Below are 16,795 nucleotides of genomic sequence, written 5' to 3'. Positions count from 1 at the left end.
GTAATTACAGCAAATCACTTCTCCTTACTGTGCCTTGGTTTCCTCATCTGTCAAATGGGATAATAATTCTTCCTCTACCTAATCTTCCTCTATGAGAACCAAATGAGACAATAAATGTGGAAAACAAACACAACATATTATTGTGATACTTGGGAAAGAAAACTAGAATTGCTGGGTGTCAGGGAGGAAGAAAACTAGAATTGCTGGGTGTCAGGGAGGAAATACGCTTTTTGAGATAAAGACAACACACCATTCAAATGTAGATGATTTTTATATAAGGACACGTAAACAGTCTACTTAAAAAACTACAAAACTGAATATTTATTACTCCAATTTTGATCAATATCATAGAAAAAAGACTTGAAAGAGATGCTTCAGCTAGATAACAGCGGTCATGTCTGATTTCCATCATGAGTGATTTAAAAAAAATATTCTTTATACATTTCTCTACTTTTTAAGTTTTCTCCTTTATATTAGAAAAGATATGTAATTACCTAAAAATACATAATCGTCTGGGCAAACCTCCTGAGTATACAGATGAGAAAACTAAAGCCCAAAGATGAGGCCATTCTTTACATCTTATCACTAGCACAGCCAGGACCAAAATCCAGGTGGCCTGACTCAAATCCATTGCTGTCTACATTTCCATCTCTGCAATTATTCATGAACTCAAAGAATCACAAGTTGGCTGAGTTCATTTACTTCATCTTCAAAAACATCCTCATCAGGGACTGGGCCTCAGATAGGGAAAGGTTCCAAAAATTCTTCTCTCCCACTATTTCCAGGGATGATAAAAGAAATCGCTTATCATGAGGTAGGTGATGAATCCAAACCTGGAGAGAAAAATTGGGGAAGAAAAGCTAAGCACATAATATAGAGGAAGCATGTTGCAATTGAAGGGCTCTGATTTAGGAGGGAGGTGATTTAATTTCTAGAGTCATTATTCTAATGACTGCCACTAATTAGCTATGTGACTATGGACAATTCAATCTCTTTTCTCGGGATGTTTTTCTAAAAAAAAAAAAAAAGTGGGGGGAGGAAATCTGTGCCCGGTGATATTCATGTTTTTTCAAATGATAATATTTCGTTTAAAATGCAGAGTATTTGCCTTAAATATACAAAGTATATGTGAAATGGGTGCTTTTCATAAACAAACTTATTTTCATAGATATAACACAAAGCAAAATCCATTTTTGCAAAAGGAGACCAAAAGCAGAAATACAATGTAAATCCAGTATTTAATAATGCAAAAAACAAGTAGAAGCAAATGAAAAATCAGTCAGATAGGAGTGGGAAAATCCTCTTCCCAAGCAATTTTAGTGGCAAATTGTAATCAGGGAAACGGGGCAACACCGTGTAGTTGGTGACGGCGAGAAAGTTGGGAGCACCAGAATTCTTTGCAGAGATTAGCATGGTGGAAGAAGGGGTGAGTGCTGCCCAACTTCACCCCCTTCCTACACACTCTGTCCCCAAGTCTGCCTCTCCACCTCTGAGGAGAGCATCTGGTGAGGCCCTGTCCTGCAGCAAGGAGGCCTCTCTAGCTTTTGTGAGCCATGTGTTAGGGGTGGTGGTGGTGACGGAGTTGGCATCACCACCAGTGGTCTGGCAGCAGGGGTTCACCTACGTACCCCCTAGCCAGGGGTTTATATGCTTCCTCTTCCAGCAGATGCTCTCCTCTCCCCTTCCCCCTATCTACTTGAGTTGCTGTGATGGGGGACTTTTGTGAGGTTCTGGTAAGGCTCACTTTCTTTTAAAAGTATGTTTCTTATTCATCTTCCCTGGCTGGTTGCCTCAGGCAGGAGAGAACTTGAGAAGCCTCTGAGTGAGGCAAGAGAAGCTGCCTCAGGTGTTCATATGGGTTCTAGCTCATTTCACCAGAAACCTCTTAATGGCTAATCACTTTGTGGAAGGCTGCTTTGCTTAGAGATGGGTCATGGGCGTGAGGAGGCTGAGGAGAAAAAAATAACATATGGGGAAAATAATCTGAACCAGTTATGCTGCATGACAAAACTAACCCATATATCTCTCTTCAATCCACCCCCCTCCAATTCTACTATGTCATTCTCTGAGCAGGCTTCCATTCCAAAATTTAAAATAAGGTCTAAAGAAACCCTGAGGGACAGAGATGACCACTATCCTAAATTTTCACTTAGTTGTAACCAGACCTTTCTGAGAGGTGTTTTGGAAGGGAGCTGGGAAGGGTCAGAGCGTCAGGACAACCATCCAGGACCTGGGGTAAGTAGGAGCTAAGTGTTAGGGTTAGGGGGAGTGGGTAAGGTTTGGGCAGGTAACTTTCTTGTAGTAAAATAGACTATGATGTTCCTAGCCTCTCCTTGTTGAAATATTTCTTGTTCCTACAGAGTCATTGTGTGGGGGTATCTTTAGGATGACCTTGCGTGATGTTATCTAATTTTGCCATTACCTATATTGGTGATCCCAAGTCAACAAGTGATGTAGGATTTGCCAGCAATTTCTGGGTGTAGGCTGGGATCATGTCTCTTGAGACTGAAGAATGGAAACACTGACTCAGGCGAGGCAAAGAGTTGTAAAGGAAGATAGTTTATTAAAAGCAGAAGAGGTTGCAGCTCCCAAGCGGGAGGGGCTACCCGAAAGTGGGAAGCTCACTAGCTAAGGCAAAAGGCTTTTACTTTTATACCTTCCCTTGCCTGCTTGGGGAAGGAGGCTGGGGCCTTCTAATGGAATTCATCTATTAGGTTTGTCCTGTTTGCCGATGATGCTGAAAGGATTAAGGAAATAACCTATTCCTATCTACTAGATCTGCTCCTTTGTTCTGCCAAAAGGGATTTGAGATAATTTATTAACCTCAAGGCGTATTCTCATATCTCTGTCCTAGAGTGAAGGAGACATTCCAGAACCTGGAATTTCAGGATATGGCCGCTTTTTTGTTTATTCCACCAGGGACCCCCCCACACACCATGTCTACCTAACAACGTGCTAACTAACCTGTCTCAATACCCCCTCTGAAAAACGTAACCCTAACTGCTGTTAGGGGTTATGGGCGATGACCGCTCTGGCTACTTTAGGCTGAGGAGGGACATAGAAGGAAACTGGCAGGTAGGGCTTGTCCAGAGGTCTATCTAAGGGTCCCCAGTAGAAGAACAGATCCAGATGAGGGTTTTGTGGCTTTGGAGGCCCTTATAGCCAGCTAGCGAGTGGTGCACTAGCAGAGATGCACCGTAGGAAACAGCAAGCGGTAATTCCTATAATAATGAATAAGAGAAATACAGGAAAGGCTCCTGCTAAGCTAGCAAGCCAGGAAGTGAGGAAGGATAAATCTAAGCCAAAGAATTCTGTCTGTTGTTTAATATTGGAAACTATATTATGGATTTGTTGTACCTTATCTTGTATTAAATGAGAATTATCAGAAAGATAGAAGCAGCATAATCCTTTACAATTTTCACATCCTTGATTGTGTTTGAGGAGGAGGTAGTCTATGGCAGCTCGGTTCTTGAGAACTGCTTCTCTGACTTGTCCTAACTCGGCCCATGGCGTGTATAGCCTGTGAAGTAGCATTCAGGGCCTATGCCATTGAACAAGCAATGTGGCTAGTTCCACATTTAATGCTATGGTCATAGCAGGTACTACAAAGAGAGATAAAGAAATATATTCAGCTGGACTAAATAAATGTATATCGTTGTCGCAGCTGGGATCTAAAACGAGTTCTCTGCGATGTTTAACCTGACAAGGCTTTTGGGGTACGAAGACAGTTAACCTTCCAGCTGGTACTATAAGCTGGAACAGAGGAGCAAGCCACCTTCCCACAGAGAAGAAGCTATCCAGCAGGTAGTTTAACATGCGCATTGGCATAAATTATAACAGTGATGGAGCTGCAGTTAAGGCTGTCATCAGTCGAAAGGTCAACACAATGATTGGGGCAACCAGTGAAAATAACACATTGATCAGCTGTAGTTACAGTACTAACCTGTAGGGAGAACATGCTCATGTCTTTTTTTGGATGATAGTGAGACCCCAGTTGTTGATGTCGGAATGAGATATGGGCTTATCAATGCATTGAAGAGTGATATAATTCTTTATACAACTTAAGGGGGTGCAGATTCCAACTAGACAAGAGATAAAGGTTTGTTCAACACAAGCAGAATTAGCAGAAACGAGATCATATCTATCAGCATGAAAGTGTCCAACATATATTGTGTATAACTATTATAGTTATAATTCATGTGTTTTTTCTATAGAGAAGAAGACATGCTGGATTCGTGATGACAAGAACATTTACGTTGAGGCCAAGGTTAAAGGGAGTGGCGATGATGGCAAAATAATTGTTGAGACAGCAGATGGACAGGTAAAGGAATCTTTATTTCATCTCAGTGATGACTAAGTTTTCAATTTAATCAAATAATTAAATGTTTTTTTTCACTAATAGTTTAATTAAAAACCTGGGGTAGGAGATGCCACTGATATGCTCTGGAAACCTCATTCATCTATAAGAAGCTCCTCCACTTATCATCAAAGATTTAATGACCAACATTGAATAAATCAGTGTAAAATGATTGCCGGTGGTAAAGATCATTGAATCTAGAACTCACAACTTTTTCCACTGCTTTCATTAATGTTTCAAGTATTTTTTTGAAACGTTCCCCTGGAACGAACAATGACCTAAGGAGCAAACAGTTTGTAGGATCAACAAAGAGATGGGTGATTTGAATAAGAATGGCACAGTGTCAGAGAAGCCAGGAGAAGAGGGAATGGCCAAATGCTAGAGAAAATGATTAAGGGCTTGGAGAATGCCTTGCATTTCATAATTAGGAGGTCACTTATGACCTTTTATGGAAAAGTTTAGGGCAAGTTTTGGGGCACAAGTTAGACTGGAAGGGGTCACAGAGGGACTGCATACTGAGGTTGTAAAAGTCCCCAACCCCTCTGCTCTGTCACCTAGGCAGTCAGAGCAGCAGGGTGATACTGAGCAGAGGGCCCACTCTTAGAACCTTCACCTACATCACCGACCTCAGGTTGCCTGCCAGCCCCACGGCAGTGAGCTGGGTTGTACTCCTGGCCTGACTCAGATGAACACTTCCTTGTAGATTTTACAGATGATTCCCTGCCCATCTTCACTTCTCCAGTCTCCTTCCAATTCTGTCCCAACTGCATAAGATCCTACAGCCTCCTATAACAGACAAGTATAATCATTATCGGAAAGTTTGTCTTCTTCACACCCTTATCTTTGTATTTGGACAATTTATGATCGAAAGCATTGCCACTTGAATTGTAAAATTCTGGAGGCAACTCATAAACTACTACTTATAGTGTCTTGATATGCCTTCCTGGTACTATCTGGACATAAAAAATTCCCAAATTAGGTAGATTTTATATAACTAACTGATGGAATTAAGGGAGGAATTTGGGCCTTATCAATAGGAACGTCAGTAAGTAGGCAAGGGAAAATTCAGAATGTTCTACATAAGGAAAGAGAAGGACTTAATTTGAGCCATTTAGCCTTGGGACAATCTCTTACTAAAAGAAAAGGAAAGAAAAAAGCAAAACAGATTTGAATATCTCTTTTCCATCATTGTTCATACCAACTTTTTGAACAACTTTATTGAAATATACTTTATATACCATATGTCACCTCTTTAAAATATACAATTTAATGGTTTCTCGTATATTCAAAGAATTGTACAAATATCAGCATAATCTAATTTTAGAATATTTTCATCATCCCAAGAATAAATCTTACACCCATTAGCAGTCACTCCCCTATCTCTCCTCCCCTCACCAGCCCCAGGCCACCACTGATCTACTTTCTTTTTCCATAGATTTGCCTATTCTGGTATTTCAGATAAATGGGATCATACAATATATGATCTTTTGTGTCTGGCTTCTTTCACTTAGTATATATAATGGTTTTGAGGTTCATTCATGTTGTACCATGTATCAGTGCTCATTCTTTTTATAGCTGAATAATATTCCATAGTATGGATATACTATATTTGTTTATTCATTCATCAGTTAATAGGCATTGGGTTTTTTACATGTTTTGGCTATTATGAGCAATGCTGCTGTGAACATTTATATGCAAGTTTTTGTGTGGACATGTGTTTTAATTGATCTTAGGTATATACACCTAGGAGTGGAATTGTTGAGTCATATAGTAATTCATATGTTTAGCATTTTGAGGAACTGCCAAACTATTTTCTAAAGTAGCGGCATGATTTTACATTCCCCCGAGCAATGTCTAAGAGTTGTAATTTCTCTACATCTTCACCATCACATTATTATTTATCTTTCTAACAGCCATTCTAGTGAGTATGAAGTAGTATTTCAATGTGATTTTACTTGTATTTCACTAATAACAAACAATGTTGCATCCTTTCACATTCTTATTGGCCATTGGGTGTCTTTTTAGAGAAATGTCTATTCAAACCCTTTCCCGATTTTTAGTTGGTTTATTACTTTTTTGTTATTAAGTTGTAAGAATTCTTTATCCATTCTGGACACAAATGCTTTATCAGATATATGATTTGCAAATATTTTCTCCCAGTCTGTGTGTTGTCTTTTCATTTTCTTGATGGTGTCCAACTCAATTTTATTAGACCTCCAGATGAGAGGCATGATCTTCTGAGCACATCTCCAAAACAGCTACCCTGTTTCCCTGAAAATAAGACCTAGCTGGACAATCAGTTCTAATGGGTCTTTTGGAGCAAAAATTAATATAAGACCCGGTCTTATATTTTATTATATTTTATTATATAAGACCGGGTCTTATAGTAAAATCAGACCTTACTATAAGGTCTTATAGTAAAATAAGTCTTACATTAATTTTTGCTACAAAAGACGCATTAGAACTGATTGTCCGGCTAGGTCTTATTTTCGGGGAAACACAGTATCTTTTCAACACTATTTAAGGTGATTTGTAAATGTAATGTGGTTACAACTATGATTTTAAAAAGAATCATAGGGAAAAGAGCATGAAAGCAATAAGTTAATGATGTACAGAGGAGTCTAAAGGTGGCTTGTTGTGCCCTGTTTGGCCTTCCATTCCAGCAGCTCCACTCTGCATCCCCAGGCTTCCTCCTTCTGATGTTAGAAGTGATTGTACTTCCAATCACTGTTGATACTTATAACATTAACAGAGGCAATAAAGCCAGTGAATGTAGAGTAATATTTATGGAAAAACATTGGTGATGTTCTACAGAAAAGAAGGAGTCCTTGAAATATGCAAATTGAAGGGACTCAAAAGAAAAGGGATCACTGTTGGAACAACAAGAATACAGAAAGTATGAGAGCCTTGGAAGGAGAAGCCATGACCCACCAGGATTAAATGGAGCAATCAGTTGATGTTAATATTTATTAATTAAGGAAAAGGAGCTATAAGAAATGGTGTTAGGAAATTTTGAGAGGAAATCTAAGCTAAACTATTTGGTAATAGTAATGCATCCATATTAATTAAGAGATCATATTTATTGAATACCCACCATGATCCTAACATTGTGATAGGAACTTTAATAAAGATAGAAGAAGACAACATCAAAATTCCTTTTTAAGCTGCTTATAATCTAGCTGGGAAACAGTGTAACACAGTCAATTATTAAAACATGCACAAGAACTAATAATGTCAAGATAGTACAGATTGAATATATGGTAAAAGAATTTTAAAAATGAGCTGGGAAAGTTGGGGCAGATTTGGGAAAGAGGCTATATTTGAACTAAGTCTACAAGGATGAGTCTGCCTCCTTGATCCTTCACTCCAGATTCCTCTTCTAAACCTCCAGAATGTGTTGAGACATCTGGAGAGGGGCCAGGTCATGCATAATAGGATGTGGATACTCTCAAAGGCAATCAGAGTCCGTGGGAAGCTACAAGATTAGGGCACTGCAATTTGGAAAATTTTGATTCAACAAATACACTTTTGTAAACATCATCTTCAGGCTGTGAGAAAATATGGGCAGGAGGAACACCTGTTTCTTCCATTAAGGATGGTTTAACTTCTTCTGACTCCAACCTCTAATGAGGCATCTTCTCTCAACTCTTTGAAAATTCCTTTCAATGGCAAAATAAATGAGCAAAGGAAAAATAGGGCAATAGATCTTATGTTTTTCTCTCTGCAGAGTCTGTGTGTCAAGGAAGAGGATATCCAGCAGAGGAATCCTCCAAAGTTTGAATTGATTGAAAACGTGGCAATACTGACCCACCTCAACAAAGCACCTGTGCTGCAGACCCTGAAGAGGCGCTATGACCACTGGGTAATCTGTGTATCTGTATGTGTTATACTACTGATATCCGATGTTGGCACTCATATTGACGATGTCCCAGCCCTCCCCTGGGTGAAAAAGATATCATTGAATACAAGCATAGTCACACGGGGATAATCTTTGAGAAATGCCCCCTAGGAAGTGTCCTTATCCTAGCAATTTCCCCCATTTTATTTTGTCAGTATTAATATCCCTTCCCACAAGTTGTCACACTAAAGTAAAGGCATGAAGTTTGGAGCCTGATAGACCAGTGTCTACATATCAGCTCTTGTCACTTACTAGCTAAGTTTTTTGTCTTCTTGAAGTCACTTTATCAGTAAAGTGGGATAATAATGTCTGTCTCTCCAGCGTGGCTTGAAAGATTTAGTAAAAGAATCTAGATAAAGCATCTAGTTCAGTGCCTATTACCTAGTTAGTGCTCAACAAAAGGAATGTTTTTCTCTCATCATCGTTAAATTGGTGATGGTTGGTTGCCGAGACTTTGATTTATTCAGAACATATTCAGCAGAAGCAGCACTGAGTAGATTAGGATAAGACGATGTTATTTGGGACCCATGACAATAGAAACCTTGACGTGCAGCCAGCTTGCTCCTTGGCTCTCTGATTTACTGTGTGACCGTAGGAGTTTCTCTGGGATGGTGTAACACAATTACCACAAACTGGGAGGTTTAAAACAATAGAAATTTATTCTGTCACAGTTCTAGAGGTCAGAGTCTTAAGTCAAATCAGCAGAGTCACACCCCCTCTGGAACCGCTAGGGGAGAATCCTTTCTGGCCCCTTTCAGTTTCTGGTGGCTATTAACACTACCTGTGTTTATAGCACTCCAATCTCTGCCTCCATCTTCACATTATCTTCTCCTCTGTGTGTTTTTTATGAGGACACTACCATTGGATTTAAGGCCCACCCAGATATCATCTTGACGTCCTTAACTTAATTACACCTGAAAAGATCCTTTCTCCAAAATAAGATCATATTCACAGGGAGTATGGGAATTAGGACATAGACATATCTTTTGTGGCCAACCATTACGGTGACTGAGTGAGCCCACGTGAGTTATTCCCTTTCAGTGCCTTAAACATCAGGTTTCTAATCTTACTGAGGCACAGATTCCCTCCTGGGACTCAAATTCCCGATAGCTGGATCCTGAAATCTACAGGCCTGCAGCGATCATCCTCTCTGTCTGAAAGGCGTGTGTGTCAGACGTGTTAGTAGTTAGCAGATCTCCCAGGGGAGAGGTAATCCCAAGTCCTGTTGTTCCTCTAACCTGGTTCTGTCTTTTCTTGTTAGAACTCCTTTTTCTGCAAGAATCCCAAATCTTTTCTCCTTTCAGTTCCTTTGTAAGTAAATATTCAAGCAAATGTTACCTGACAGTGAAAGAGCTGACACACCTAGAAGTATTTCTAACCAGTTTTCCGAAATCTTTTTTGGAACTTCCCTCAGGCATATTCGGGTCTCTTTTGTGTGAGCATAAACCCTTACAAACGGCTTCCAGTGTATCAGAAAGAAGTCGTGGCTGCCTACAAAGGGAAGAGAGATCAGAGGCTCCCCCTCACATTTTCGCTGTTGCCAATACCACCTTTCAGGATATGCTTCACAGTAAGTGGCTGCCCTACAAAACGAAAGGTAAAAATATCTGATCTACTTTTTCTCTGTGTCACTAAGTGGCATGTAGGTATTGTGAGCAGAGCTTGGCCTTTACAGTTACCTAATCACTTGCAGCCTCCTTTTCCTTATGGATAAAAGGTGGGCAAAATAGAGCCCGGCACCTAGGGTTATGAGGGTTATTAGCTTGTACATCAAATTAAGTGAGATAATGCATTGAAAGTGTTCAGCCCAGTGGCTGGCCCAGAGTAAGCCCCCTGTAGATGGTAGCTTTTATTATATAAAGTGCCTGCTAGACTTTCTGGCATAAAGAAGTTTTTCTGTAGCTATTATTACACCATACTTTTTGAAAGATTTAATACGGCAAAAAATGTCAACCATTAGCTGGTTGTTATTTGTATTTGGAGCAAGGAAATAGGCCTAGAATTTGTGTGTTCTTATGACTGGCATACATAGGGGCAGTAAAAATAATCTATTTTACTCCATTAAATGGTAATTTTTTCTAACTGTATACAGAGCAAATCCCGTCCTTGTGTATGACTTCAAATAGCAACCAAAGAAATTTTGAATAAGTTCATGCCAATAGGTAGCAGCTTTGGCAGAAGAATATCTGACATTTTCCTTTCTTTTTGTAGATCGAGAGAATCAGTCTATACTCTTCACATAAGTGTTTGCCTTGCTTTTTTTTTTTTTTTGGCCAGCAGTGAGAGTTTCAGTAGAAACAGACATGTACATTTCACTAGGAATAAAAGACAAATTCTCTGTCTATAAATTGTTTGATCTTCAGATATAGAATACATTCTAAGAAAGAATAAGATACTCCAGAAATTTTCGTAACATAAAGTGATTACTCCAAATATGGTGCCAGCTAGGCTGCCTCCACCATTTTAGGAGATACTTTAGAATGCACAAGTGCACAAGCTGGTCCTAATTACCTTCTTGATGGAGAGAGCTCCCTGTCCAAATAATAATTTCCAAAGGTCTCTGGACTGGTTAATTAGGCAGATAGACTGAAAGTCCAGTGGGGATGACCATGGAACAGATAACATGCTATTGTGGCAGCCAGATTGGGGCAGGCTAAGGTATATAAGTAGTGAGAACTAAAAGACGGTGAGGCTTAGAGGGACAGGACAGCGGGTGAAGAGGAAGGAAGGAAAGGACTTCAATGATACCATCTTGTATATGAATTTTGATGGGAAAAGCATTGGCTGGCCAGGTGAACTGTCAGCATGGTGGCTGAGTGGATAGGCTGAGACTCAAGAGGCATTTGAGCCAGTGCTCAAATCGCTGGTCTTCCTATGCAATGGTGATGCCACCTCATGTGTTGAGCTCTCCATTGGCTTCAGACATCCCAAGAAAAATAATAGGGCCTCAGAATCTTAGAGCTTAGAACTCTTAGTCAGAGTTTAGCCCTTAGCAGAGGGGATAGACTAGTTTTTGGAGTTTCATACAGGTTAAGGCAGGCCTTGAACCTATGATGCTTTGGGTGATGAGGCTATACATTTACCACTGTGCTGTCCCCATTTTACAAAGTTAGCTGGTTATCAAAGGTAGAAAAGCCCATTTACCTGGTGAAATGATTGGTGGCCCTCTGAGAATTAGTCACTTAACGTCCAGACCACCTTCCCTAAAAGCTAGGGTCATCAGCGCCTTGAATGGCCACTTTTAATATTTCTTAATCCCTTGGACTACCATGAGCTGGGAGACTCCCATAAATATGCACCAATAGAAGTCTGCTTCCTTTACCAATAATGTCTGGATCAAATTCCAAATGCCCGATGGATGTACCCTCAACCTTAATCACGTTTCAGGTTCTAAAAAACTTTATCTTCTCTCTATTTAATTATTTTTTATCCTTGGTGATTTTAAATTTAGTTCACTTTACTTAGCTCCATTAACAGGTTAATGGGTTTTATAATTTGAAGATAGCTAGACCATGAGAATTTGTATGCAAAATAAAATTAGATAATCCTGAATGGAACTCAAAAATCAGTGAGTTATTGGAGCGTTAGAGCCTCTCATCTTTCCATGTCTGACATTGATATTTTGCTTTTTTCAATTCATTCCTTGATATTTACTGCTGTTTTTGCAAAGTAAGAAGTGTAAAAAGCTATCTGGTCCGATTTTCACACCACGGAAGATTTCTTTTACAATTATTATATTCCTGAATTTGATTGATTTCTTTAGATATCTGATGTGCATTTGTTTGTTTAATCTAGCCATTGAGCCTTATGACAATGTATCACACAATACATAGTACATAAGACTTCTATAAAAATCTTTGCTCACATAAACTTTTACTTGTTTAAAGGAAAGTAGACCTATAATACTTACAAGGGATATAGTATTTCTAAATCCATATAATTTTCTCCCATAAAAATGGGTTTTTGAGGCTGACTGGAATACAAAAAGCCATGTTGCAATTTGGGTGCCAAGTAGTCTTTCAGACTCATGCTGCACAGATGACCAGCTGTGGCCCATCAACCGAGCACACATGATTCAAATTCAAGACCAATACCATTATAAGCCATTGCTTGATATGGATTTCTAGATTACTTAGGAATGGTAGCAAACAAATACACAATTTAACAGTGCCAAGAGTCTGCTGTGTTATCTTAGGATAAAATTCAGGTGTGAGTATTAGATGAGACGAGATGGTGATTAACAACGGGGGAAAATAATATGGAATGAAGTTGAAAAATAGGCTGGGACATTTGTTGTTTATTTTGGTAGCTATCCATTTTCTGTTCCTACTCAGGCCAATACCAACCAAAAGAGAAGCATTGCAAATAAGTGAGCTCTCACATATATTTATAGGGGCGTCCTATATTAAGTCAGTCTGTCGTCCCTCTGTTTTTCAGAGTCCCCTTTCTAGAATAACATTTTATCACCAAGTCTGGAAGCAGCTTTGGCTACTGGTTATCAAAGCAAGAATGGGTTTGACTTGGGGATGGAGGGCTTGCCACATTACAGAATTCTGCTAAAATCTTTATCAGCTGTACTTCTCTTACCTGTGTCTCAGGGGACTTTAGAAAAGCAAATCAAGCAAGTCAGTCTAATCCTGGAAGCATTTGGAAATGCCAAAACCCTGAGAAATGACAACTCCTCTTGTTTTGTAAGTGATACGATTGAGCAGTCTATCAGAGTCTTTGTTTTTAAGCAAATGTAAAATTCATGTCTGAACACATAGGTATGAAAAAAATGTGTAGCACATCTAAGAGGGTCTTTGATTAAAGTATATAATATTAGATTCCTCAAAAAAATTTTTAACCAGTTTCATCATTAATACAATTAAAGATACATAAAAATTGTACCTGAGAATCTCCTTTTTGTCAATTTCAGGAAGAACATATTTGTCATAATAATTTCAAATTCCTTTCCACTAATAATGTTTTATATTTCATTACATGTTAAATATTTGAAGGTACTTTCTCCTTTATAATTTTCTATATTCCTTACAATACGTCAATTTAATAAGCACTTCCTAATTCACTTATTACAATTATTGTTTCTATTCCTGCCTATGGCCCTCTCTACCCCTGTATAATTTTAATTGGGAATATTTTCTTATTGGGAGAAAGTATTTTTTCAAGTAGCTTTTGGTAGCTAGCAATCCCATGATAGAGGAAGAATTTGGATTTCAAACCCTAGTTTCACAAATCCATTTTATGCCAAGAATGAGTGGCAGGGAGCCACTGTATGATTTATAACAAAATTACAGAAGGTTTCCTGTTTGAATCTCTGGGCATAATTAAGTAATAGCCTCCTGCTGATTTGGCTAGTTTCCCTCTAAGGCTTTAGACGTACTTGCAATGTCTGGCTGCATAGCAGGTGCTAATGTTGGACCATAAAAAACAACTGCTAGATTTGGGATTTGTTAGAATGTGAAGTGATTTTTCTGCTGAAATATGAAAGAAAGAAAGCCAGAAAAAAAAAAGAAAAAAAAACAATAGAGGAAAAAAAGGAAGAAAGCAAGAGAGGGAGGGAGAGAAAGGTGAGAGGGAAGAATAAAAGAAAGGAAAGAGACTAAAAGAAAAAAAAGAAAGAAAAGACTATTGAGGTAAAGAAAGATGAAAAAGAGGGAAAGACAGCAATTGAAAAGAAGAACAAGAAAAATGTTGGAAGGATGGAAGGAAATAATGAAATAGAGAAGAAAAATAAACAAAAATAGATGAATGCAAGAAGGAAGGGAGGAAAGAAAGGACAAGAGAGAAAAGGGGGTTCAAAAAATCCAGGTTAAATTTTTTCAATTAATACTGTGTGTGTGTGTGTGTGTGTGTGTGTGTGTGTGTGTGTGTGTGTGTTTCTCCTATTATCCTGCATTTTTTAACTTACTGGCTCAATCCCCCTGTGCAGCCACTCTCCTTCCCTTGCCAGGCTGCTGTCCTGCTCTGATTCCTTCCTTGCAGGGGCAGGCCTCCACCAGACTGACCTGCCCAGCACCCACATCCATAGGCTCTAGCTGCCACTGGCCTGTCTTCTTTTTGTCATCTATTATTTTTGTCAAAGTGGTGTTTCGAAACATAAATCATATCACATTGCTCCTCTGTTTAAAACCACCCAGTGTTTCCTGAGCACACATATAACAGAACCCTCCTCCTTTCTGGGCCTACATGGCTTCCATAATACAGGCCTGGTGCCTGTCTTCCTCTCAGGCTCCGTTTTTCTGCCCCCTTTTCTCTTACCTGCTAAACTCGGGCACAACTGCCTTTTCTTTAAAGACATGCTGTATGTTCCTGTGTTAGAGCCCTTGCATTAGCTGCTTAGACCTAGAATCTGGAAGAGTAGGGACCACATCTGTTTTCCTAATGTGGTATTTCTAATGCCTAGCAGGTTTCCTGGATCCTAGTAGATGCTCAATTAATGATTGTTGAATAAACGAAAGAATACGCTAAGCAGATATTATTTTTCTCATTTTGAGATAAGAACACTGAGGCCCAGAGAGAGTCAGTAGTGCACACAGGGACACACAGCTAGAATTAGCAAGTCTGAGACTAGAATCCAGGATCCCTGCTACTCCTAATGATTATTCTGGCTGTCTTGACATTGGCTTGTGTTACCTCAGATCCATGTTTCCTATTTTTTTCTTAACTTTTAGGAAAGTAGTCACTTTGTGAGTAATGTGTATAGTGAAGCCATTGCAACTGTTTGGGATGTTTCAATAGCAGACTATTCTGTGTCCCCTTAGAGCAAATTCATCAGGATGCACTTTTGTGCCAGAGGCAAGCTGTCATCTGCAGACATTGACATCTGTAAGTGGTCAATGCACTCACTGTCTGATCACTTTTCTTATAGGTTTTGCAAGAACACCTAAGTACGTATCTTTATCCATTTCTCATTCAACGGGTTTGCTTGAAAAGTCCCAGGTGATTTTCCAGCAGCCTGGAGAGAGGAAATACCACATATTCTATCAAATTCTGTCTGGAAAGAAAGAACACGGTAAATGAATTATTCTGGAGCTGAGGGTCATTCTAAAACAAGAGACAGAAGTCAGATTATCAGACCTGGCAAATGCTGTTTAATAAGTCTTAGCTTCTTTAGAGCTCAGTTTATTTACCCTAAAACGTAGGGAATTGAACCAATTATAGAACCGATGTTCTATAATTTTGTATAGGTAAAGAATAAATGATAACACTTTTTTTCCCCAATTTGGTAGTGTTTGGAGGTGAGTAGGGTACCTAGCAAAGTTAAATGAATGAGTGTGTGTGTGTGTGTGTGTGTGTGTGTGTGTGTGTGTGTGTGTGTTGTAGAGGTGGGGATGGGGTAATAGGAGATCATGATTTCTTGAAGGCAACGGTTGTTATGCTAGTATGATGAGCAGGATAGACTGGAGGCAGAAATAGTAGAAGAAAGTAACTGTAATAGTCCTGGCATGAGATGACAAGACAGTTGTCTAAGCCAGTGTCTGTGGGAATGAGGGGCCGAGGGGGTAGGTTCATGGAAGACTGTATAGGTCTTGTCAATAACTGAATATAGGAATGAGAGAGCGATGAGTCAAAACTACTCCCAAATTCTGTAATTTGACTAGAATAAAGGCAGTGCCATGAACAGAAATAGAAAAGAAACTTGTGGGGTGCAAGAATGAATTTCATGTATTCATTCAACAAATATTTATTGTGAGACTGACGTAGGTATATCAGGCACTGCTTTTTTAAGTATGGAGGACAGAAAAGTATCTAAGACAAACAGGCCCCTGCTCTCGTGAGCTGACATTCTAGTATGGAAGACAGGTAGCAAACAAGTAAATAAACAAATATATAATTTCAGTGAATAGTAGGTCTACAAAGAAAAAAGTAGGGTGAGGGGACAGAGTGAACTGGAGGTTGGTAGGATAGTGGTGGTTATATTTTACATAGAATGATTAAGCACAATCTCTCTGAGAAGGCAATATTTTTGCAAATACCTGAATGAGTGAGGGAGCAAGTAGATAAAGATTTCCAGGAATAAAGTTCAAGGAGGAGGGAATGGTGAGTGCAAAGGCCCTGAGGCAGAATGCATTTGGTTTACTTGTATTCTTGCAATAGCAAAATGGCCATGTGGGTAGCAGAGTGGGTAGGGTCATATAGGGGGAGATAGGCAGGGCCAGAACACACAATATCTTGCAGACTATGGCAGAGTTTACATTTTAAGTGATGTGGGGAGTCATTGGAAGGGGAGAATGACAAGCTGATTGTATTTCAAAGGTATTGCATATGAGGTAAGCCATTGTAGACAACAGTGTTCCCCCAGGAGTGGATGTGGGGTGAGATCGAAAATCCAGGTGAGCAAATTGATGAGGAACAAGGCCCCCAGCCCATTATGCTTAGATTAAGTATGGCATAAATCTGGCAATATTTTGACTGCACGGTCATGAACTCCAAAGTGCCCTTACCAGGTGGGAAAAGCTCTGCAAACTGGACAATTATTTTCACCACCCGTGTAATTAGTGTTATAAAACCAGCAGCTATTCTCCTTCCCACCTTCC

At 39.3% G+C, this 16,795-nt stretch overlaps 1 protein-coding gene across 1 annotated transcript in view; it reads left to right on the top strand.

Moving 5' to 3' along the window:
- Positions 1–3,814: 3,814 nt before the first annotated feature.
- Positions 3,815–16,795, top strand: part of MYH15 (myosin heavy chain 15) — a gene marked incomplete at its 5' end in the record, with an annotated part of 103,261 nt that continues 90,280 nt past the window's right edge. The window contains 6 exon segments of the mRNA XM_081078816.1: positions 3,815–3,935; positions 4,215–4,321; positions 8,085–8,219; positions 9,560–9,566; positions 9,670–9,825; positions 15,127–15,270. Coding sequence (XP_080934942.1) covers positions 3,815–3,935; positions 4,215–4,321; positions 8,085–8,219; positions 9,560–9,566; positions 9,670–9,825; positions 15,127–15,270 — 670 coding nt within the window.

This window comes from Rhinolophus hipposideros, assembly GCF_964194185.1.
Source record: "Rhinolophus hipposideros genome assembly, chromosome: 2".
Classification (NCBI taxonomy): Eukaryota; Metazoa; Chordata; class Mammalia; order Chiroptera; family Rhinolophidae; genus Rhinolophus; species Rhinolophus hipposideros.
The sequence above is the reverse complement of the archived record's forward strand: the minus strand, read 5'-3'. Positions and strand labels throughout refer to the sequence as shown.